The sequence below is a fragment of the Eretmochelys imbricata genome, chromosome 18, assembly GCF_965152235.1.
Source record: "Eretmochelys imbricata isolate rEreImb1 chromosome 18, rEreImb1.hap1, whole genome shotgun sequence".
NCBI lineage: Eukaryota > Metazoa > Chordata > Testudines > Cheloniidae > Eretmochelys > Eretmochelys imbricata.
This window is the reverse complement of record NC_135589.1, coordinates 6,983,407-7,008,225: the sequence shown is the minus strand read 5'-3', so window position 1 is coordinate 7,008,225 and position 24,819 is coordinate 6,983,407. Positions and strand designations below refer to the sequence as shown.

The following is a 24,819-nucleotide window of genomic DNA, read 5'->3' as shown; positions in this document are numbered from 1 at the left end:
CCAGAACTCTTTGTGTGTGGCATTTTTGGTGACAATAACCGTAGTCCCATTCAAAAATGTGTGAGATTTCAAACGTCACATGTTTTCAGTAGGAAATGAGTTTTCACCTGAAAGCAACTTGAAATATTGAAAATCTTGATGTGTCCTCTCTCAAGAACAGGTCTATGTAGGAGTGAAATCTAGACAAGAAAAGGTATAACACGATCCAGTGGCTGAAATCTGACTTGTGATCAGCTAGTAATACTCATAGATCAAAAAGTCATCCCCTTAATCTTCTCTTTTTTATGCTAAACAGATAGAGCTCTTTGAATCCATCACTGCAAGGCAGGTTTTCTCATCCCATAGATCGTCCCAGTATGGCAGAGTTCCCAGCCCAAAATCTAAACCCATCCGTTGGAACCCAGCTCAGCAATATGCTGCCAACAGCAGCCTAGCCTCATAGCTGTGGCCAGATCCATACATGTCACCACTGACAGTATTTAACTCCCAGCTTCCGTGCCCATCCCAGTAAGAGTTTGGAAGGGTATATTTGCCAGGGACAATTCACTTCTGAGGCCTGGGACGAGGAATGTAATTTTCGGCCCCCTCTCCTTTCTGTGAGCTCCCCCCCCCCCCGCCCCGCCTCCTCTTCCAATGTCTTCCCCTTTCCCTTTGTTTTCACAGTGTGAAGGATAATTATCTTTTCCTGAAGGCGGTGAAGAGCTTAGTGAGCAAAGCCAGTTGCGACCTGAAGGTCTGCTTTGGGTATGTGAATCGTGGAGACCGCTGGATGCAGGTGAGGTGGCGTGGGAGATGGCGGATGATACAAAGACTCTTCCTTCCTTTAGTACATTAAACAATTCCAGTGTTAGAACCTGCCAGCCAAAAGCCGTTGTTAAATGAAGTTGGTTTGTGTTAGTCTCCATGGCAAGACTTGCCCAGTCTGGCTTCAGACACTGCCTCCGTTTCCCCTTCCTTAGCGCTCTCCCTCCAGACTCATTCCTTTGCAGCCCTCCTAGCCGGGGCTTCTCACCTTCAGCTCCTTGCAGGTCTCTCTCTCCCATGGGAGCTCCAGCGTGTTCTCATCTGCTCTCTTCCCAGCAGCCTCACCGTCTCCTTGGCCTCGCTCCCCTTCCTAATACCTCCCAGCAGACCTAGTTCAATCACATGACATCCTTGTCATGTGATCCCCTAAACTCGTGCCCATCACCTGGGAAGCTGGGCAAAGCCTGGCACGGATGCAGCTGATCCCCAATCCCTTAAAGGGCCAGCTGACCAGAGACTGAATCGTATAAAGTACAAAGCTTCACTTGATGATGGTCAGTTCCTTTTGGCATTACTGTAGCTTCTTGGCGCCCCACTGGTGGACAGGGCCCCGTTATGCTAGTGGTGTACAAACACTGAACACAAAGATGGTCCCTGCCCCAGGGAGCTTACTGGGATCATCTCTGCTTTGGGTGGGGCACTCTGGGGATGGGGGAGGGGGCTCTGAATCCTAACAGAGGCTTACTGGCAGATCTGTTCAGGGTGCTGCAGGGCTGGATTGAGGGGCACTATCCAAGTGGGGAGGAAGGCTTGCACAAACCAGCTGGCTGGAACTGGGGGTGCGCCGCTTCTACAAATCAGACACTAGTTGTCTCCACACGTTGAGGACCCCCAAATGAGCGGATGCTTGTGAAAACGTAACTCTTCCCTTCTCTGCACCCCTCTCCCCATCTGTAAAATGGGGCCGATAGTTGCCAACAGGAGCTTGGGTGAAAGGCCCTCAGGCCCACATCCTCCACAGTAACTAGCTGCCTAATTCCTATTGACATCCGTGGAAGTTCGGTGCCTAAATACCTCTGAGGATCTGGGCCTCAGTCAGTGCTGAGTATAGGGTGCCCACCCATCCCGAATTGGGTGGGACAGTCCCAAAATGCTGAGTTCTAGTCCAGGTCCTGGGTTGAATGACTCCAGGACGGCATTTGTCCCGGATTCCCTGCGGCACCGCTCCATGCCTGCCCAAGGCTCAGGGGTAGTGCCAGCCTCTTCCTGGTGGGGTGGGGAACTGAGGTGGGCCTTAGCCCCCCCTCACGATGAGGCCCCCCCCGCTCCTCCCCCAAGGCCCTGCCCCTGGCCAGGCCAGAAGCCGGTGCCAGGCAGTAGTAAGAGCTGCCCACGGAAGCCAGGCCACTGTGGGCGGCCCTGGAGTCCCAGACCCTCCACCTGCCTTGGGTGGCATGCCCAGGCGGGGTGGGGACACAGGCTGGGGGCTGCTGTCAAGCACCCCGGCCCCCTGCCCAGGACAGGTGGAGAGTCTGGGACTTCAGGGCTCCCCACAGCAGCCCGTGCTCCCTGGGAAACTCTTTCCCGACCCAGTTCCACCTGCCTGGCCAGGGGGTGGGGTCTCAGGGGAAGAGGAGGAGTGAGGGTGGGGCCATGGATGGGGGCGGGGCTCCTGCTTGCGTCCTGCTTTTGCCTTTTGAAAAGGTGGCCATCCTAGCTGAGTATGAGCGTGTTACTAGAGAGGGATAATTCTTCTCCATCTGCCTGTATGTAATAGATGGCTTTTCTCACTTGGACAGGATGAAATTGAGTTTGGCTACGTACATGCTCCTCACAAATGCTTCCCTGTGGTTCTGGACTCTCCCAGAGATGGGGGCCTGAAAGACTTTCCCATCAAAGAGATTCTGGTAAGAGCAGCCTATCTGTTTTGCAGACATGTTTGGTCTCTCTTGTATTGTCTCCTGGCAGAGGGAGAGGCTTGTGGTTATCAATGAGCATCTTCTAGGCCAGGTGACAAAAGAATAGGAGCCAAATCTTGAGGCCCCCTGTACATGCAAACTCCCTTTGAAGACTACAGGAATTTGCTTGAGTGAGGGCTGGGATCTGCCTAGCCTAGAGTCCCATGGACTTCAGGGGTCTGTGTCATGGATCCTGAAACAGGACTGGGCCCTGTGAAAGCACTTGGTTATTTCCCCCATAGTCTGGTGTTGTATTGTGCTTTATCTCTACAAAGAGGAATCTGATGCTTAACCCAATTCTGGGTTTAAGATCTGTTTAGACCTTTCTCCAAAGGCTGCTCCCAGCTCAAATTCCCAGTGTGAAAGAACATAATTCTGTAAGGGTAGTTCACATGGTGTCAACATTTCCTGCTTTCCCTGTGACCAGAAAACCTGTCTGATTGTTTCCAAGCCTCAATCTCAAATAGCTCTTTATGCTAAATCTGTATTGGTAGTTAGATTCTCGGATTTTAATTTATTTTGTTTTGACAATGACAAAACCTATTATAATATTAAATGTATACAATCTTAAATATATGTGATATTAAATATAATCTTTTAAATATAACATATCATAATCAATGTTTTATAATATAAAAGTCAAAGTGAACTGAAACAAGAAAGGCCGAATGAAACACTCGATTTCAATTTTGAATTGTTTCAATTTGGAAAATTCATTGAAATCGACACGTTTCCATGAAACATTTTGATTTTGCTGAAACCGCTTTTCCTGATGGAAAACTGTTTCCGTCTAAAATTTTTCAAACAGTTTTGCTAAGAACCAAGAGCCAAATTCTCCTCTGCACTGTGACCGTGAAGCTATATGGATTTCACTGGACTCCCAAAAGCACAACAGAGAATGTGGCCCCAGTATTTTCTATTTCAAAGAAGTAGAGGAAATGCGTAGAAGAGAAACCGCGGAGGCTGGCAGGGAGACTCTGGAACAAATTGCTACAAGATGAGTTTTTAATACCATTTATTTGCTGTGCAGAGAGAGGTAACTATGCCCCTGTGTCCACTTCCAGCTTGCTGAGGCTTTTAAGTTATAGGTCATAGTTTAGTAAAGAATCAGAATTGTAGGACTGGAAAGGACCTCGAGAGGTCCTCTAATCCAATCTCCTGCACTTATGGCAGGATCAAGCCATCAAGGGAGATGTCCCATGAATCATCCTTTCTGCTAAATCCTTCCTGGTCCAGGGACCAGCTCCTCTTCTGCTTCACAGAAACATTCTGATTTCTCCAGCTGACCTTTAAGCTAGAAGGGGAGGGAACATCCCCAGCTCTCCTGCCGAGGCATCCCAGATCGAGGGGGTCATGGGATAGCCCTAATATCTATTTAAATTGAGAGGCCACAGTCATGTTTTCTTGCCACCATTCCAGGGATTCCTTGATCCTGCTTATTTGAGGCCAAGGGCTTTTTTGTGCCCCTGCAAATGTGCGGCATCCCCTTCATAAGGAGAGGAAAGGACAACCTACTAGGAGTCACTTACCCACTGGACCTGGAGCAGGACGGAGGATGCAGCCAGCTGCCACGAGGTTGTTTTCAGAGCTTATCGCTGCTGAATGTAAAGGGCCAGCTCTCCAGAAGTTAGGCTGGGAAAGGTTCCCATCAAAGCAGGGACTCTAACCTGGGGAGCTAGAGTAGAGAACAGGCAGCTGTGTGTGCAGAGAAGGGCTTGAATGCAAGGCATCTGGTTGAGAGCCATCCCCAGGCTTTACATGCTGGAGGCCGGTGTCTTTTTTTTTTTATTATTCATATAGGTATTCTGGTTCTGTTATAAAAATGGTATCCCCCTGCCTCTCAGTGTCCTTCTGTGGAGCTCTGACCCCTGTGACCCACCTTCCACAGCCAGATCCATCCAGAGATTGCCACAGACAGCTCCAGCTGAGGGCAGGCAAAATCCTTGTCGGCATCTAGCAATGCTATGGCATAGGGAGGGGTCAAGCAGGGAGCTTTCCACAGCCATTACTTCTTGCTCGGTGGTTGGATTCCTATTTGTTCTACAGAAGGTGCCCAGATCTGAGTTCATGGGGGGCGGTTTGGATCCCAAGCCAATGGCGGCAGGCCCATCTCTCGGCGCAGCTGGTAACTGGAGAAGAGAGCAAGGTGCCACAGAACTAACACAAGCGGCTCCCTTTGCTATGTGTCCACTCTGAGAAGGTTAATCGCTTTCAAATGCGTTGAAATATATCATTTACCATGCCTCAAATGAGTACAAGCAGTCCTGGAGTCGTCATGCAGGATGGGAATAGCACATTGACCATCTTCTTTACAAATAAGCCAGGCAACTACTTATCTCTGCCCCCCTTGATAAATTCTTTCCTTAGTATTTAGAGAAGCAATTTCAGCCTTGGGAGTGCTAACATATTATATTCCAATCTTGTGCTTTGAAGCCTCACCTAATCCCCCTTCTATCTCACCAATCTCATTTTCCAGCTGGCACAATTTAGCCCCACACACTTTTTCCCCCCCGCAGCATGAAAAAGAGATGCGAGGGAATTAGCCTCTTGGAGTGAAACTGAGCTTTGCTGGAGCTGATAGGGCTTGAATGCTCCCAGGGCAGCGGGGATGAAATGGCCGTGGGGAGGAGAACGAGGGTGTATCGGAGATTGGAGCCTTGCGGGCAGCCTCCCTCCCCATTGTGCATTAAAACAAAGATGGTTAGCATGTCTTACAGACCCAGTCCCTTCCCGCAATAACTAGGCAAGGCCTTGAGCAATTTCATCAGGGTGAGAGAGGATGGCGTTCCCTTCCCCTCTGCCCAAAGCCACAGAGCAGGAGTTGAGCCACCCCATGGTCACTACTCCAATCTAGGACCTGGGGGAAGATCCCCCCACCCCCAGCACTAGTGTGCCTCCCTTTGGCAGGGAGGGAAGAACTGAATGAGCTACCTGGTGGTGGATCATCTGCACTGGCCATCTCCAAACAAACAGTGTACAGGCAGCCGCAAACCCTGTCCCATCCCACCACCCCCACAAAGCAGATCTGTGCTGGTTCTGCTGCAGGTGGGGCCCTCTGAACCCACTGTATTAGCTCCTGATTCTCTTGTGCCATTTTAACCCACAGCTGAGACTCACACAAGAGTCAGGAGCTGCAGATCTTGCAGCACTGGGTGGGGGGGAAATACCCAGAGCACAGCTGAACAACAAATGGCCTTATTAGTCTTGCCTTTCGTTCGCTGAAAACCCACTTCCTTCCCCTGCCAAAATCAGCTGCTGACTCCTTTGATTGGATCCGTTGTGAAACAAAACAGATGTGCAGGTGATTGAGCACAGTGACTGTGCCCCACACAAGGGGTTTTTTCCAAGGAGACTCATCCAGGGCATGTTTTTTTCTCCACTGTTTATATTTTAGAATTAGATTTTCACTCGGCAATCTTATAACCTGCCATGTACAGTCATTGCCAACAGGCTAGAGCCATATGCCTGTGGGCTCTTTGCAAGCTGCGCCCATAGGATCAGCTTTGACCAGAGACAGCAACACCATGTGGCATCTCTGCAGTGTTCCAGCTGCTGGGATAAACCACTGATGGGATTTCAAGACCGTTCAGTCTCGGGAAGTTTCAATAGCATAGCTGAGATTTCAGCAAAGCTTCTCTCCTCATTTCAGCTCCCTTTTATAGACACCATGAGAGACCTCTTATCATAGAATCATAGAATATCAGGGTTGGAAGGGACCCCTGAAGGTCATCTAGTCCAACCCCCTGCTCGAAGCAGGACCAATTCCCAGTTAAATCATCCCAGCCAGGGCTTTGTCAAGCCTGACCTTAAAAACCTCTAAGGAAGGAGATTCTACCACCTCCCTAGGTAACGCATTCCAGTGTTTCACCACCCTCTTAGTGAAAAAGTTTTTCCTAATATCCAATCTAAACCTCCCCCACTGCAACTTGAGACCATTACTCCTCGTTCTGTCATCTGCTACCATTGAGAACAGTCTAGAGCCATCCTCTTTGGAACCCCCTTTCAGGTAGTTGAAAGCAGCTATCAAATCCCCCCTCATTCTTCTCTTCTGCAGGCTAAACAATCCCAGCTCCCTCAGCCTCTCCTCATAAGTCATGTGTTCTAGACCCCTAATCATTTTTGTTGCCCTTCGCTGGACTCTCTCCAATTTATCCTCTCTTGATCCACTAGCCTCAGTCAAGCAATATCCATTACTTGGAGCCATCAATGGGCCTTCTGCTCCCCCTCAAAAATGCAAATCTAAGTGAGGTTGTAAATAAGGATCTGGCAATGACCAGTGCTTAGAGCACAGGACTGGGAGCAGGGACTTTGAGGTTCTGTTCCTAGTTCTGCCACTTACTCATTTGGGATAAAACATTCAAATGGCTGCTGATTTTGGCTGCCTTGTTATTTGTCTGCCCAACTTGAGACATCCAGGGTCTGATTTTCAGAGACACTGATCCCCAGCAGTTCCCATTGATTCCATTTGGAGCTAGGTGCGCTCATAAGCTTTGAAAATCAAGCACTGGGGACCAGATAGTCCAAAGAACTTAGCTCCCATTTAGGGGCCTAAATAAAGAGGTGAGATTTTCAGAAACACTCAGCTCCCTGCAGCTCCATTGGAGAACAACAGGGGGTACCAGGTGCCAGGCACTTATGAAAATCGGGCTGCTTACGTAAAGCACCTTAATGGGAACTGAGCTCTTTTGGAAATCTGGCTCAAGGCGTCTCGGGTTGTGGAACCAAAACCTTGTGGCATCCCAAACCAATAGCCCCTTTGGCAAATTTTGGTCTTAACTTCTCTGTCTGTTTCCCCACGCATAAAATACATTATTTCCCAACCTTGGTAAATATCCTTGAGATTCTCAAATGAAAGGAATGGTTGGTGCCAAGTGTTATACAAAGCAGTGGAAAGGCTAGTAGCTGAGCAGGTTATGAGACCATGGTTCAGACCAGTGATCTCAGTGGTTCAGGAGCCAAATTAGCAACCGACATGACCCAAAAGAGTTCCAGTCATGTGAATTAATTGTTTCATTTACTATAGTACTGTTCATATTTGCTCTCCATGTAGTGGTGGAGAGGCTTGCTTGTCTCAATGACCCTGAGAGCGATGCTGCCTGGAGTGATGTACTCCCTTAGGGCTACCCATGGCAGAAAGGTTCCAGACAAAGTGTGATCCAAGAAGTCCCTAATGGCAGAACAGACGGAGGATAACTGTTGTGTTCTGTTACAACGGCTGTGAAGGTGGACGTAGGCTGCAGCAGATAGAGGATCTCCAATCGTCACAGTGCCCAGGCCATTGGTTTCAAGTCCTCTATCTGTCAAGGATAGCGTAGTGACTATTGTGCACCATCTCCCCACTTTAAAAGAAGTCCCGCACAGGAGTCTTCCAGTTTTGGAGAAAATAACATTTGCACAAATCAAAAGTCTGATGGCAATCGGCGAGTGGCAACAGGAACAGGACAGCAAAATCCGGAAGTTCCTAGTTACAGAACGACACACAGGCAGTGGGTGTTGATACAGTCATCTTGCTCGAGGATCGAAGTGGGTCGAGCATCTCAGCAGCTGCACCCACAACTGAGCAGTCCTATTTAGGATCCACTCTGCTCACCCCACATGGGGAGGGGGTTAGAAAAGGTACCCTAAAAATAGTCTTGCCTCTGTTTTTCCTGGCTGGATAGGCTCATCTAGCAAGATCACCACCTCAGCAGTCGAAAATGTAATAAACTTTTCAACTTTGGAACTTGGAATGTACGTACCCTGAATGACAACTCAAACAGCGACCAACCAAAGCGACATACAGCCATTATTGCTTGTGAATAGAGTTGATTTAACATCGATATTGCTGCTTTGTCCAAAACTAGAAGAGCTGATGAAGGGCAGGTGGGGGAGGAGAAAAGAGAATACACCTAATTCTGGAAGGGAAAATCTATGGATGAAGCCCAATTGCATGGAGTGGGCTTTGCTATAAAGAGCAAGCTCGTACGGTGCCTCTCTGAGGTACCAGTTGGCATCAATGAGCGGTTTATAACACTCCGATGGAGGCTCACCAAAAATCAACAGGCAACTATTGTGAGCACCTATGCACCAACACTGGATGCTGGTGAGAATGTAAAGGAAGATTTTTATTCTCAGTTGGAAACCATTTTATCAGAGACCCTTACAGAAGACAAGATCAGCCTTCTGGGGGATTTCAATGCACATGTTGGGCGAGACCCAGACCTGTGGAAAGGAACAATTGGGAAAGAAGGAGTTGGCAAAAGCAATTCAAATGGAATTCTGCTCCTGACCAACTGTGCTGAACATGAACTTATTATTACGAATACTCTCTTCCGACAAGAGGAAAAGTTCAGAACACCTTGGAGACACCCACGGTCAAAGCACTGACATCTCCTCGACTATGTCATAGTTCGTGCCCGCATTCATAGTGACGTACTTCTCACAAGAGCAATAACAAGTGCTGACGACTGTTGGACTGATCATCACCTTATTCGATCCACAGTGAAAATTAAGATCGCTCCCAAATGGAGGCTGCAAAAGAAGTAGATCAGGCGCAAGTTGAAGGTTCAAGATTTGAAGGACCCTATTAAGCATGACCACTTCCAAGCAGTCTTAGAAGAAAAGCTCCCATCAGAGTTTCTGGAAGAAATTGAGGAACATTGGAGCCAGTTGAAAGCAGTAATCATCAATGTCTGTGAGGAAACCATAGGCTACCAAACCAGAAAACATCAGGACTGGTTTGACGAGAACGATGCTGAAATTGAGCAACTCATCAATGAGAAGAGAATGGCATTTTCTGCTTGGCAGAACAACATAAACTGTAATATAAAGAGAGAAGCCCATGCCAAAGCAAGGGCGGAAGTCCAACCTAAAACCAGAGAACTCAAGAACAAATGGTGGACTGAGAAAGTGCAATAACTCCAACATCTCACAGATATCCACAATACATGTGGTTTCTTTAGTGCCACCAAGGCTATTTATGGGCCAATTTGCCATGGTACGAATCCTCTTCACTCTAAGGATGGAACCACACTTTTGAAGGACAATGAAGCCATCAATTCTTGCTGGAAAGAACATTTTGAAGAGCTCCTTAACTGTAATTCTATGGTTGCAGATGAAGTCCTTGAGCAAAACCCACACCAACAATTTAGGGATGAGCTCGGAGACCCTCCCGATTTGTATGAGGTACACAATGCCACCAAGCAGATGAAGAACAACAAGGCAGCAGGTCTAGATGGGATCCCCACTGAAATCTTTAAAGATGGTGGACCAGAGCTAATTTGGCAGCTTTACCTGCTTATCCTTAAAATCTGGATAAAGGAGGAGATACCCAGTGAAATGCGGGATGCCCTGATTGTTACCCTCTTCAAGAAAGGAGATAAAGTGGATTGTGGAAATTATTGTAGTATCTCCCTCCTAGCCATTGCAGGCAAAGTTCTGGCGTGGATCCTTGCAACCCGCTTTCTGCCCCTCTCAGAAGAAATTTTACCGGAGTCACAGAGTGGTTTCCGACCATGTCATAGAACTGCAGATAGGATCTTCACAGCACGGCAGCTGCAAGAAAAGTGTCAGGAGCAAAACTGACCGCTGTACATAGCTTTTATTGATCTAACTAAAGCCTTTGATTCAGTGAATCGCCATGCCCTCTGGACTGTACTTTCTAAGATTGGATGTCCTGATAAATACATCAATGTCCTAAAATTCCTTCATGATAACATGAAAGCTACTGTTCTGAGCGGCACTGGCTCCCAGAGTGAACGTTTCAAAGTACAAACAGAAGTCAAACAGGGCTGTATCATAACTCCAACCATGTTTGCAGTTTTTATTGCTGTCATTCTTTACCTGATTGCTGGGAAGTTTACAGCTGGCATTGAAATCATTTACAGAATGGACGGAAAGCTGTTCAGGGTTAGCAGGCTGAAAGCCAAGAGTAAGATCTCCACACCATCTCTTGTGGAACTCCAGTATGCTGATGACAACGCAATCTTTGCCCACCCTGAGAAAGATCTTCAAACTGTCTTGAACGTGTTTGCCGACGCTTATGCATGTCTTTGGTCTCACTCTTAATATCAAGAAGACTAAAGTGCTCTATCAGCCCTCTCCAAATGCGGTATTTCATGCCCCATCTATCAAAATCAATGGAGTGGCACTGGAGAATGTCGATCATTTCCTCTGCCTTGGAAGTCATCTCTCATCCAAGGCAGATGTTGATGCAGGAATCCAACACCGCCTGAGCTGTGCCAGTGTAGCTTTTTCTCATTTGCGGCACAGGGTTTTTGAAGATCATGACATTCGAACAGACACCAAGCTTCTTGTTTATCAAGCCGTTATTCTCCCAACACTGTTATATGGGTCTGAAACTTGGACAACCTATAGACACCACTTGAAAGTCCTTGAGAGGCACCATCAACGCTGCCTTTGTAAGATTCTGAAGATCAAATGGGAAGACAGGCGCACCAGTATTAATGTTCTGGAAGAGGCAAAGACCACCAGTATCGAGGCAATGATCGTTCGTCAGCAATTCCGCTGGACTGGTCACATTGTCCAGATGCCAGACCATCGCCTCCCAGAACAGGTCCTGTTCTCTCAGCTGAAAGAAGGGCACCATAATGTGGGTGGACAACACAAGCATTATAAGGACTTGCTGAAGGACAACCTAAAAAAGTGTAATATTGACACTTGGGAGACACTTGCCCAGGATTGCTTAAAATGGGGTGAAGTCCTACGTGATGGTCCCTTGCATATTGAACTTGCTCGCCGACAAGCTGAAGAGGACAAGAGGTGCAGGAGAAAGGAGAGACTGGCTTCCAGTCATGGTGAACAGCCTCCTGCTGAGCCTGAAAACATCTGCCCTCATTGTAATAGAACTTGTGGTTCAAGGATTGGCCTTATTAGCCACCTGAGGACCCATAACTCCCATGGAAGACAATCATACTCGGTAACAAGTGATCGCTTATCATTCATATTTAAACAGTGTGACTGGGAAATATTTAGTTTATATATTATTCTCACAGCAAATAAGTTAATAACTGAGTGCAAGTTGGTAACTTCACTGGTTAATAACACAGGGAAAGCATCCTGATTGGTTCATAACTTAGATTGGTTAACAGTGATATTACACCGTGTTTTAATACCATATGCTGCAGAGCCACAGGAGAGGCATTAAAGAGCCACTTGCGGCTCACGAGCCATCTGAGTATCACTGGTTCAGACAGTGCTTTCGAACCTGAACTGCTTAAGCAAAAATAAAGCCTGAGCTCCCCCAGGGAAATCCTGGCAAGGGAAGGATTTCAGGCCCTTTCAGAAAAAAAAGTCCAAACAACTAATCTCCGGAAGCTGGCGAGAGGATGGAAAGAGAAAGTGAGATCTTCTTCCCCGTCGAATAAAAGCAGGCTCCCTTCTCGTGCCTCTAGAGCTAAATGAGCCCAGAACATTTGGAGGAGTAAGCAGAAAACAACCTGTTAAACCGACACGTCCGCATTCTCGTATAAATCATTCTAATGGCCCCCGCAGAAATGGGGCCTACTGTGCGCGTGAAGGGATCCCTTTTGGGATCGCCTCCTGGTTTAATGTGAGTGTAGAATTCTGGATTGGCAGCATTTTGCACGGGTGTAAATGAGAACACAAGATGCAAGGTAGTGGAGAATCAGTCCCTGCCCCGTCCCCACCCCTAGCTGCACTAAACTAAGTGGCCCAAATTTATCCCTGGCACAACTAGGCTGATGTCAATGAAGTTGCACAGCAGCCTGCCAGTTCTGCCTGCCAGTTCTGCAACATTGCAATACATTTTCCCTTGCTAATGCAACTTCTTTATACCCAAGCGCGAGCAGCCTCTTCCATTGTCAGCTTTCCCCTTTCCCCTAGAATTTAAACCATAACATTGCAAATCAGATTGTTACTCACACATCACAGTGTGAAAGCAATATGTATGCACATCAATGGCTTCTTGTGTTGTCTTTTGTAAACCACTTGCCAGACAGTCTTACCATACCTCTGGAACGGCAGTGAATGGTTTTGCTGCACTGTTAGCATTTATTTCCCTTTTCAATATTGCCATGTTTCCCTGGTGCAGCTGACCCAAAATGTCAGCAAATTATTGCGGGCAATGCAGATCGTGTGAAATTCAACCCCTGCAGAGCATCACCCCAAGACCGCGTAAGTGCCACTTCCACTAGGCCCCTGAAAATAAGACTTAAGTGGGGCATAGTCCTTGGCATGACTCTGCACAGGGGTGAATTTCATCCTTCGCAACCCCATTGTACCATGAACATTTGCCAGCTTTCATGAAGAACTGCTCATTCACAGGTTTCCCTCTGCTAATGTTCTTGATATTTTGACCCTCTGGAAGTTGGAGCAGTGTTGAGTTGAGGAGGAGGACATTTTCCCCTCTGCATGTCTGACTGTTTACTGTAAACCATTCCAGCTGCCACTTTACCCTCCTACCTACTCATTTGGCCAGCAAAGGGTTTGTGTAAGTCAGACAGTGATCTTCTGATAATTGCATTGTGGGTGGGGATATGTGAGCCTGCAAACATCAAAACACCTGTCAAACAACCAGGGTGGAACCGGGTGGGATGGGGAGGAAGGGGTTCTAATCGGACGTAGTGAATCCCAAATGGTCCCTTCATTTTTCTGTGAGCAACAGCTGATTTGGGTAGTCAGTAAAGGAAATCACAGCCACATGTACAATATGGAGAGCCAGTCTGGTTGCACACCACCGCATGAAAGTTTGACCAAAAAAGAGATAAATGCAGATGAGTTCCTGAGCTTTCTTGTTCATCTGAGAGTATCACCAACACTTACAGAAACTCAGGGTCACGGCCTGCCCTGGAAGGGACACTAAGAGGACATGCTGCAGCGTGAGTCTCTGAAGACTCAGCCAGATTTCCACCTGGCAGCGCAGCTCCCAGGGAAGATATGCTCTAGAGGCAACTCCATCACCCTAGGACGGTGGGCCACTTGCACTTCCTTCCATGCCTAAACAGATCTGCTCAATTGTGCGGAGAAGAGTGAGGGCATCACATGGAGAGAAGGGGGTCCCTTGCCATGTAACCCCCTCCTCCTGAACCCTCATCATGTATCCATGACAGGTTTCAGAGTAACAGCCGTGTTAGTCTGTATTCGCAAAAAGAAAAGGCGTACTTGTGGCACCTTAGAGACTAGGTGCCACAAGTACTCCTTTTCTTTTCATGTATCCATGGACTGTCGGACACAATCAAACCTTCAGGCTGTAAGGGATGCAGTTAAGCCATTGTATCTATGAGCACTGTGTGTGTCAAATGCCAAAGACAGAGCAGGTCCAAGGGTGCTGCTCCACCATTAATCCCAAGTGCCGCACTAGCCCAATCTATGCCTACTGCTCTAGTTACATAGCAATCTTGGTAAACTAATTTTATTAATCTATGCTGAGTTCAGGAACTTTAGGCATAATGGGTGTGTCTGGTAAAAACCACATGGGGTTGGGACAAGGAAGGAGAATTCACTATAAACACTTGTGCTGATTGCTGTGTTCCCAGGGCCCAGACTTCGGCTACGTGACCAGGGAGCCTCTATTCGAGGCTGTCACCAGTCTCGACTCCTTCGGCAACCTGGAAGTCAGCCCTCCGGTGACCGTCAACGGGAAGGCATATCCCCTGGGGAGGATCCTCATTGGAAGCAGCTTCCCCACGTAAGAGAGAGTTAGGAAGATGGCGTGTTTCACAGCAGTCGGGGGTCGTAAGGATACCACTGTTCTCTGTTAACTGCCCATCTGTCTCCACACAGCTGGGTATATGGGGTGTGTGTGTGTATTTCTAGCCCGAGCAGTTCTTGATCCCTCCTGTAGGGTGAACTGTGGTTGTTGACACCTCGTCAACAGATTCGGGGGATTTGTTTGGCCCGTTATAATTTTCCATCACTGGCATTTTTTAAATCAAGAATGAATGTTTTTTCTAAAAAATCTGCTCTAGGTTCAAACACAAATTAAGTCAGGGAAGTTCTACAGCCTGTTTTACACAGGCCATAGTAGATTATTACAATGGTCCATTCTGGCCTTGTAATCTATAAATCTACGGAGGGGTGTGTGTAAAATCCAATTTGCAATTTGGGTTCCAATCGTCCCTCACAATCCCCTCCAAAGATCAGCAGCGTCTGGACTCCTCTCCAGTCGTGAGTGACTGTGGTTTAGCAAGGTCACGGGCTGACTTTTCTTAGCTGTTTTGGCCATGGCAATCGTTCGTCACCAACAATTTGCTATGAAATTTTATCAGCATCACCTTGGGATGGATGTTAAGTGGGTCATGCACTTGAGCTGTCTGTCCGCACAGGAGTGGAGTGACCTTCATGAACGTATTTGTTGGTATCTTTAGGAAACGCCAGTAGAAAAGGAATTGTTAGCATCACCACAATCTCTGTCTCTGCCGGGCTGGATGGGGATTGACGGGGCAGTCACGGTTTTGGTTGCATCGCTTTGTTCTTCAAACCATCGTCATTGTCACTTTGTCTCCCTTCTAAAACGTTATTTTCTTTTTTTTTTTTTTGCCCTTTGGACAATCAACCACTAGATCTGCTGGGAGGAGGATGACCAAGGTGGTGAGAGAGTTCCTCTATGCTCAGCAAGTCCAGTCGCCTGTGGAGCTCTACTCTGATTGGCTGACCGTGGGTCATGTGGATGAGTTTGTGACTTTTGTGCCCCTTCCTGACAAAAAGGTGACCTACCAGGTGGCAATTTTCCAAAGGTTACAAGGGAAAGGAACAAGCTTCAAGCCCCTGCTAGGTTTTTGTTGGAAATTTATCAAGCTCTTTGGGCATAATGTTTGCCCCATCTTTGAAAAAATGAAACTGAAATGGAAACCTGCCCCTGTTGTCTCAGGGCAGGGAAGGAGGCCGTTCGTTGATCTATTTGGTGTTAGTGGCATGGGCTGATATTTTCAAAAGCACCAATGGGAGTTCAGTCAGAGTTGAGTGTCTAAGGCCAGGCCTACTCTACAGGGCCCACGTTGGTACTGCTAGGCTGGCAGACACCACCAGTAGGCGTTCTGCCCGCGTAACTACACCACCTCCTGTATGACGTTCAGGGGTGGCGAGTTATATGGGCCCGTGGTGCCCATGCTCCAGCAATATTCAGGGCCCAGGGGGCCTGGCTCCAATAATGTTCGGGGCCGGGTCTCTGCTCCGGCCCAGCCTGCCGCCCCCGGGCGTCCCTCCCTGCGCCCTGGGGGGCTGCCCCCTGCAGCTCCATGCTCTGCTCTGTGCCCCGGCATCAACTGCCACCGTTGGGTCCTAGCACCCCCCAACTGCAAGTGCCAGGGCAACCTGACCCTGACCCTGCCCTTCTGCCTCGGATGGACAGACGGACCCTTCCCTTTTCTGGCAGGACCCTCCAGCAGCAGAGAGGGCCCCCCTGCCCGCAGTCACCGCTCCTGCCACATGCTGGGCATGGGGCAGCCCCATCCCCCACCCCCAGTGAGGCTACAGTGAGGGGCAGCAGCAGGGGAGGAGGTGCACATGTGATAGCAGCCCTCCCGCACCCAGCACCCACCATAGGGGAGGCGAGGGAGCTTCCTGCACCTGAGAGGGGACAGTGGTGCGGGGTGAGTGTGCTGCCGAGGGGGTAGAGGGGCTCCTCCTCTGGAGCTCACTGCTGCCAGCAGGGAGAGGCTGGTGGGAGTCGTCCTCTCTGGCCCCAGCCCCGGAGCAGCCTGTCTGCACCCCAAACTCGTCATCCCCAGCCCCACCCCATCCCAGAGCCTGCACCTGCAGCCAGAGCCCTCACCCCCCCCACCCCAACCCTCTGCCCCAGCCCTACGCCCCCTCCTACACCCCAAACCCCTCATCACCAGCCCCACCCCAGAGCCCTCACATTTTTACGTTATTTAAAAAAATATATATCGGCTTACAAGGCAGGCGGGGGGGGGTTTCCAGGACTTGGACCCGTTCTGGGCACCACCAAAAATGATACAACCCTGCCGCCCCTGATGACATTAGTGTTGCCAACAGAAGCACTGCTCTCTAATCATCGGCACATCTACACTGGGGGGGTTTGCCAGCATAGCTGTGTCGGCTAGGAGGTGTGATTCCCCCCCCCACCCGTTCCATATTCCTAGCTGACACAGCTATCCTTGCAAAACTTTGTAGTAGAGACCAGGTCTTTGTCCGCTAGATTCCTTTGATCATCCCAGGCCTTGTTCTGCCTGTGAGGCGCTTCGAGGCCTCAGTGATGTGAGACAGGTGCAAAAGAAAACTCAGCCTGCTCATTTCTGAATGAACGAGAAAGGTCTAAAATGTGGGTGACTAAAAGCAGCGAATAACTAAAGTGGCATAGGGTTAATTTAGCATTTCCTGCGGGCAAGACGGGTTCAGTGGGTGCTGCAGCTGCTCCTTACCCCTCAGGATGCAGCCCCGGAAGAGAATAGTTTGACTGCCGCGCCATCCCAAGAACTAGATCGTTGACCGACCGAAACAAAAACAAGTCCGGCCAAAAACAAATGGCCAGAAATGTTTGCATCTAGACATGTATTAAATTCTTCTGCCTGTGAAGTGTGTGCCCTAGTGGAGCGGGTTCACTGAATTTCCCTTGCTCATTGCACAGCCATTATAATGGACAGTTCAGTCCCCTTTGCCACAGCTGCTAAGCAAACACCTTCTTAGTCCTTGTTTTGACAGAAGCGGCTTGTTGGCCTTAAGAAGATCTAGCACAGCTGGTCTTTACCGATGACTCTTGAGAGCTTTGTAACCAGTGTTAGTGATTCCAGGACATGGGAGTAAATATATAGGGTTCAACGCAGGGTGAAAGGCGCCAGGTGCTTCTTAGGTTGGGAGGATCCGAGAAACTGCACCAGCGAGCTGTGGGTTTCCAAATCTTGATGAGGTACAATAGGGAGGCCGTGCCCAGTGGAGTAAGAGGGAGTTATAGTAACCTGGCTCTTTCCCATTAGCTCCCTTGGCTCTTAGGGGCGGTCCCTGACCAGAAGGAGTTTGTGTTCAGTGTGATGGACCAACTGTGCGTTTGTTACTGAGTTGTAAATTATTATGGCTGCTCTTGATTATAGTTATTTGGTGCTTTCCTCTTCGCGAGTCCCTTACTCCCTTCCTCCCCCTCTTTCTCCCAGCAATTCCGGATGCTCATGGCCAGCACGTCGGCCTGCTACAAGCTCTTCCGAGAGAAGCAGAAGGAGGGCCATGGAGAAGCCACCATGTTCAAAGGTAAGTTACTACATACCTGCTTCCCGGCAAAAAGAGGCAGTCAGTAAGGGGAGACAGTATGGCTTAGTGGTGAGAGCAACTAAGGGTGATAGAAGACCTGAGTTCCATTCCCCACCCTGCTACTGACTCATCCCAAGTCACTTAGCAGCTCCCTGCCTCAGTTTCCCCAGCTATAAAATGTGGCTTCAGGTATTGACCCTCAGTGAATGGTGCAGAGCCATATATTACTGCACACCCCCAGACTCAGGCAACTCTGACTGTAACCCAAAACTGAAACATCGTGTCCTGTCTGTGGAATAATTACTTTGAACTGGACATTCTATCTGAAGTGTTCCAAAGTATTTTTTTTCCCTACAGATGCATCTGATTTCATGTCTTTATTTTCTTTGTGCTTTAGGACAAGCCAAAGGAATTAGCGCCCCTTTACAAAGAAGGGGATCTACAAAATGTTGAGCTGGCACATAGAATGTACTTGTGTTTTTGTTTGAAATGTATCCAAAGTACTGTCATTTTCATCAGACGGGAGAAATTGATTTGGTCTCCGAAAGGGGCATCTAAAATGCTGGGGGTTTTTTCCCAAAGAGAAAAGAAGATTTGCCAAACTGGATGAGGTCATTTGGTCCATCAAGTCAGACGTCCTGCCTCAAGATGCATCAGTGGGAAAAGCCCACAATGCACCTGGCCAATTCATCAATGATTTCCAAGGGGGATTAAGAAAGGAATTCTTCCCTAATCCCGGAAGTGATTGTCTTACACTCGGAAGAATGAAGCTGATGTATTTTCGTTGTCAGCAAGCATGCTGGTTGTTAATTATCATAAGTAATCCAGCCCCCGGTATTTGACTGTCTCTAACCCCTGCAGCAGCCGATCCCACAAGATAACCACCTGCTGAGGGTGCAATTCATAAATGTCCCACTCAAGCTCTATTTTGAGAAGTTGCGTGGGATTTCAGCGATGCATATGGTTTGAGTTGGCCCTCTGCATAGGGGTGAATTTTCCCTGGGGTGAAATGCCATTAAATCTCTGGATTACTGTGTAACATGGAGGCCGTGAGACAATGATATATGGACCCACCAACTGTAGATATTTTAATGCTTCTGCTGACAGCTCTTGAAACTTGGTCCATAGTTTGCAAACTAGAGATTTTTTTTTTCCAGCAGCTTTTCTCCCATATAGGGCCTGACATGCCATGATTTATTTTGTGCCGGCTCTGCCAGGGACTTAATCTCTCATTTAGAAAGAGGAAGATTACCGAGATAGTGCAGCCGTTGAATAGCGTTCATGAGCAGTAAAGGCGTTAGATGGCTCATAGCACACAAAGCAGCACTGACATTTCAGATTCTTTGGACTGAGCAGTTGGCTTGGACACCTTCTAATTATGAGTTCTTCCCTTAGGATGAAATTCCCCCTAGTGCCAGGGACAAGTGCACCACTTAAACTCTTCAGCCCATCTCTGGTGCAGGCCTATGTACTGACACAGCTCCCATCACCAGAATTACTGAGAGCTTCGTCCTCACAACCCCCATACGAGGTAGAGAAGTATCATTAGCCATGTGAGGCCCAGAGGAATTAAGGGCAACATTCTCAGGATGAGCACAGCTTATAGGTGCCTCTGGTTTTGAGGACACAGCTTTAGACCCTGCTCGCCTGATTTTCCACAATCGTTGACCCCTACAGCCCCAGATGAAGTCCGCAAGAACCCTGGGTGCTCAGCACCCCTGCAAATGAGCATCTCCAGTCGGGCACCCAAAATCACTGGCCGTGGTTGGGAACTTTGTCCTAGTTGGTTATCTACATGCGGGGGAAAGCCCAGAGCCGCCGGCATGTGCTAACTCCCACGTGAACACTTTGGAAGTATATTAAGTTAAAGTGCACAAAGACACTCTTAGTGCGGAGCAAGAGTGTCCACACAGGGAGTTAATTTAGAGTAGTTAATGCACTTTAAAGTCACACCCTATCTGACTCCACACTAACTTCCCTGTGTAGACAAGCCCTTGATGACTTGCCCAACGTAACATAGTGCGACAGTGACAAAGCTAGAACTCTCGTTACAGTGTGTATGGTAACACCCGTTGTTTCATGTTCTCTGTGTATATAAATCTCCCCACTGCATTTTCCACTGCATGCATCCGATGAAGTGAGCTGTAGCTCACGAAAGCTTATGCTCAAATAAATTTGTTGGTCTTTAAAGTGCTACAAGTCCTCCTGTTCTTTTTGAGGATACAGACTAACACGGCTGCTATTCTGAAAGCTAGAACTGACTCCCAATCTCCTGAGCTGCTGTGCAGTGCCTAGACCACGGGACTTTCCATCCGGATTCCAGAAACCTCTGCTTATATCAACTATTGTAAAACAGAAGGTCTGGCTCACGCATCACTATGGACCTGCTCCAAACCCACAGAAGTTGGGAAGGGGGGAGTTGTTCTGTTGACTTCAAGATCAGGCCCTGTGTCCTTTATAATTATTGATGGACCTGATGTAAATTCAAAGTTCAGGGTGTTCTGATCCAGGGCGTTGGTTTGACTCGACTTTATTCATAATTTTAAGTACCTTGATCAAGGCCCCTGAAACTCCAGCATGAACTGGAATGTTCTAGTATAGGGTGCTTGCTTTGACTGTCATTTCATTAATCAGATGGCTGATTTTGTTTTCTCTGTATAGGTTATTCTGGGGCAGACACAAAACGGGTCACCATTAACAAGGTCCTGTCCAATGAGGTCATGGTGCAGGAGAACCAATACGTACAGGTAAATAGCTACCGAGGGCTGACTGTGGGGCTGTGGCATGCGGAGGACATCCCAAAAGGTGCTTCGCTGCTGCTGGGGAGGGCAAGGGGGAAAAAGGAAGATGGTATTGTCCCATTGAGTAAATATGTGGCACAAGAAACATAGCTGGCAAGGTTAAGCTACTGGAAGCACGGGGGGGTCATTGCAGGAGCTAAGAGTTTGCAAAGGCAGCATTTTCATTCCCTAGTGGGAGGCCTGATGAAAGGAAACCTTCCTACTCTCATGGCTGGCAGGCAGTCACTGCAATGGGGTGAAACTGAATGTCCTGCAAAAGACAGGAGATCAGAATGGATGATTCATAGAATCATACATTAGGGTTGGAAGAGACCTCAGGAGGTCATCTAGTCCAACCCCCTGCTCAAAGCAGGACCAACCCCAACTAAATCATCCTAGCCAGGGCTTTGTCGAACCTTTGTTAGAGGTTTTTAAGGATGGAGATTCTACCACCTCCCTAGGGAACCCATTCCCGTGCTTCACCACCCTCCTAGTGAAATAGTTTTTCCTAATATTCAACCTACACCTCCCTCACTGCAGCTTGAGACCATTGCTCCTTGTTCTGTCATCTGCCACCACTGAGAACAGCCTAGATCCATCCTCTTTAGAACCCCCCTTCAGATAGTTGAAGACTGCTATCAAATCCCCCCTCACTTGTCTCTTCTGCAGACTAAATAAGCCCAGTTCACTCAGCCTCTCCTCATAAGTCATGTGCCCCAACCCCCTAATCATTTTCATTGCCCTCCGCTGGACTCTCTCCAATTTGTCCACATCCTTTCTGTAGTGGGGGGCCAAAACTGGATGCAATACTCCAGATGTGGCCTTACCAGTGCCGAACAGAGGGGAATAATCACTTCCCTCGATCTGCTGGCAATGCTCCTACTAATGCAGCCCAATATGCCATTAGCCTTCTTGGCAACAAGGGCACACTGTTGACTCATAGATTCTAAAGCTGGAAGGGTCCATTATGATCATCTAGTCTGACCTGTGTATAACACAGGCCAGAGAACTGCCCCAACATAATTCCTAGAGCAGATCTTTTAGAAGAACATTCAATCCTGATTTTATAATTGCAAGTGATGGAGGATCCACCATGACTCTTGAAAACTTGTTCTAATGATTAATTACTCACACCATTAAAAATGTACACCTTATTTCCAGTCTGAATTTGTCTAGCTTCAACTTCCAGCCATTCGATCAGGTTATATCTTTTTCTACTAGATTGAAGAGCCCGTTATTAAATATTTGTTCCCCATTTAAGTACCCTGGCAGATCAAGTCACCCCTTAACCTTCTCTTTGATAAGCTAAATTAATTGAGTTCCTTTAGTCTATCATTGTAAGACATGTTTTCTAATCCTTTAAGCATTCTCATGGGTCTTCTCTGATGTATTGATTTCTTCTGGCCTTCAACACCATGAATCAACACTGGGACAAGGGAGTGAAATAAGCAAATCTTCAGGTCTCTAAGAGGGACCTGGGCAATGAATCTCCAGGCTCTTTTGGGGTCTCCTGACCTGCTTCGAGAGTCGAGGATGAAAATAAATGTGGTGATCCTGTGTGCCAGCTGCCTGGAAGTTTTCACGTTAGCCTCATTCCTTGAATTTCCTGTGGGGATCTTGCACTGCTAATGCAACTGCACCTTAATCATGCTAGAGAACCAAGCCAATTTCAATGGGAGCTGAGATTACCCTGTCATCAGATAATCATAAAATTGTAGAGCTGGCAGGGACCTCAAGAGGACATCTAGTCCATCCCTCCGCACTGAGGCAGGACCAAGAACACCTAGACTATCCCATACTGCTGTTCCACTTGTTGGACCAACTTGTGCTTGCCCATATTAACCCTCTGATTATCCTCCTTCTCTTCACCCCCCACCCACCCCCAGCGCTGTATCGATTGGAACAGAGACATCCTCAAGAAAGAGCTTGGGCTGACTGAAAAAGACATCATAGACCTCCCGGCGCTCTTCAAGATAGACAAGATGGGCAAAGCCATGGCATACTTCCCCAACATGGTGAGAGAGGCCCCCTCCCCTGGGACCGGTTGGCTCAGGGCCCCACCTATTCTGTTTCAGTGTTTCAATAGGGTGCCTGTCATGATCGCTGCAGGTACACAGGCAATATAAATTCCACGATATGTGCCAAGTGTCCACAGCCGACGCTGAAATGAACTACCAAGCCCAAATGACCCTTCTCCTGAGAACAAAGCCTAGGGCCAATGTTTCCTAAGAGACTCCCTGGTTTCTGGGGGGCCAATTTGGGACTCTGTGGGTCTGATTTTCAGAGCTGCTAAGTACCTGTAGCTCCCACTGACTTCATTAGACGTCACCGGTGCTCAGCCGTTCTGAAAATGGGGCCCCGAGGTGTCTCCTGTTGGGCACCCATCATTTAGTGATTTTTCTTTTTTTTAATTTAGGCTTAAATAAATAGACTGACCTGGCCCCTTGCCCACAAGCTCAGCAAACATAGGGTCTTGCAGACCAAGGAAAGGGAAGCAAATCTCATAGTTAAGAGCCCCCTGTTCAGAACACTTTAGCCTTGAACTCTCAGATGTTCAAACCCAACTTGAGTAGCCCAGCTGATCCACTGTCAGGGTAAAGCGCAAAGGAAGGGACAGAGCAAAAGATACCATATCTGTGACCTGAACTATAAAGTGCTAGATTTATAGTGCTAGATCAATACTGCGGCTGGTTGGGAATTTTCCGATGGAATTTTTTTAAAATCAGAATTAAAAAATGGTCCATCAATTTGTTGAAACCGAAACTGTTTGTAGGAATGTAACAGTTTCTACTCAACTTTCATTGGGAAATGTTTCTCATGTCCAGAATGGAATTTCTGGTCAAAACCAGAGAGACAGCCGAATTACCAACTGGTTAGAACAGGAACTTTTCCCACATCCAGGTGAGTGCTGTAGCCACCAGGCTATTCTGGTCTCTTCTGTTTTTTTGCAAACCACTTCAAAAGGTCCCAGTTACATCCTGACCCTGAACAGGAAAAAAAATTAAATCATAAAAATTTTCGCAGGACAGGAAAACCGTTTCCCACCCATCTATCATCAGCACCTTGCATTGCACCCAGAGGCCAATGGAAAGCAATGCAGTCTCCAAAGCACATGAGCACTGTGCTCCATGGATGTTTGTTTTGACCTGTAAGTTCCTCAGGGAAGTCATGGAGGGACAGCAAGACGTCAGTTTTACCTTTGCTTCCTACCTTGGTTACTAGCCTTTTTTATTCTATATGTTAAGGTGACATTTCAATCAAAACATATTCAAAACCCCATACATGCCTTGGCATTGGCTCCCCTGAAATGCAACCCTTGATCTCCTCCCTTATTACACAGGTGAACATGATTGTCCTATCTCAAGACCTGGGAATCCCAAAGCCATTCGGGCCAATCATCGAGGGAGATTGCTGCTTGGAAGCACATGTCCGCTCTCTGCTGGAGCCACTCGGGCTGATGTGCAGCTTCATCGATGACATTTCCTCCTACCATAAGATGCTGGGAGAGGTCCACTGCGGTACCAATGTCCATCGCAAGCCCTTCTCCTTCAAGTGGTGGCATGTGATTCCCTAGCTGCCGAGCAGGTGGAGATTCCTGCAGTCGAAGCTCATGTGGGCACTACTTTTTTTGTTGGTTGGTTGGTTGGTTGCTTGAGCTTGGTCGAATTAATCGCTAGAACTTTGGTATGGAGTCTCGGTGCTGTGCTTTGGCGCCTCTGTGTGTTTCACCCATTAGATGGGAAGGTCCTCCAGCCACACGCCATTCTGGTTTGCATGCTGCAGGTCCCAGCCCATTCCATTCTGGGTTTTTTCAAGCCCTTGGAGATTATGGCAGCTGGAGGTTGAACTGATCAGGGGCATTCTACCAAAAAAAGATTGATAGAAACTATGGTAGCAAAAGCCATCTTCTGCTGAGTTCTGATGGCAATAATTTGTAATCATGATAATTAAATGGAAAAAGTGTGGAAATCTCTTGGTCTTGTCTTTAAATACGCACATCCTGGCTGCACTAGTTCTCTGCACTGCATAGTTCAAGGTGTAGTCTCTTCATTAGAGGCAGAAACCAAGATTTCAGCTACCAAAAGGTGTGAGTGCTGATCTACCAGGTATATTTCATAGCACACAAACAGAGAAGTGAGATAAAAACATAAAATGCTTTTGCTGCGAGGTTGCAA

At 47.8% G+C, this 24,819-nt stretch overlaps 1 protein-coding gene across 1 annotated transcript in view; it reads left to right on the top strand.

The window, feature by feature from the left end:
- LOC144276815 (protein-arginine deiminase type-2-like) overlaps positions 1–24,590 on the top strand; it is a 71,839-nt gene extending 47,249 nt beyond the window's left edge. Inside the window, exons 9-16 of the mRNA XM_077837171.1 lie at positions 664–775; positions 2,544–2,651; positions 14,198–14,349; positions 15,224–15,368; positions 17,771–17,864; positions 20,526–20,611; positions 22,531–22,659; positions 23,985–24,590. Of these exons, the coding sequence (XP_077693297.1) occupies positions 664–775; positions 2,544–2,651; positions 14,198–14,349; positions 15,224–15,368; positions 17,771–17,864; positions 20,526–20,611; positions 22,531–22,659; positions 23,985–24,218 (1,060 nt within the window). The 3' untranslated portion in view covers positions 24,219–24,590. The remainder of the gene's footprint in view (positions 1–663; positions 776–2,543; positions 2,652–14,197; positions 14,350–15,223; positions 15,369–17,770; positions 17,865–20,525; positions 20,612–22,530; positions 22,660–23,984) is intronic.
- Positions 24,591–24,819: the final 229 nt, after the last annotated feature.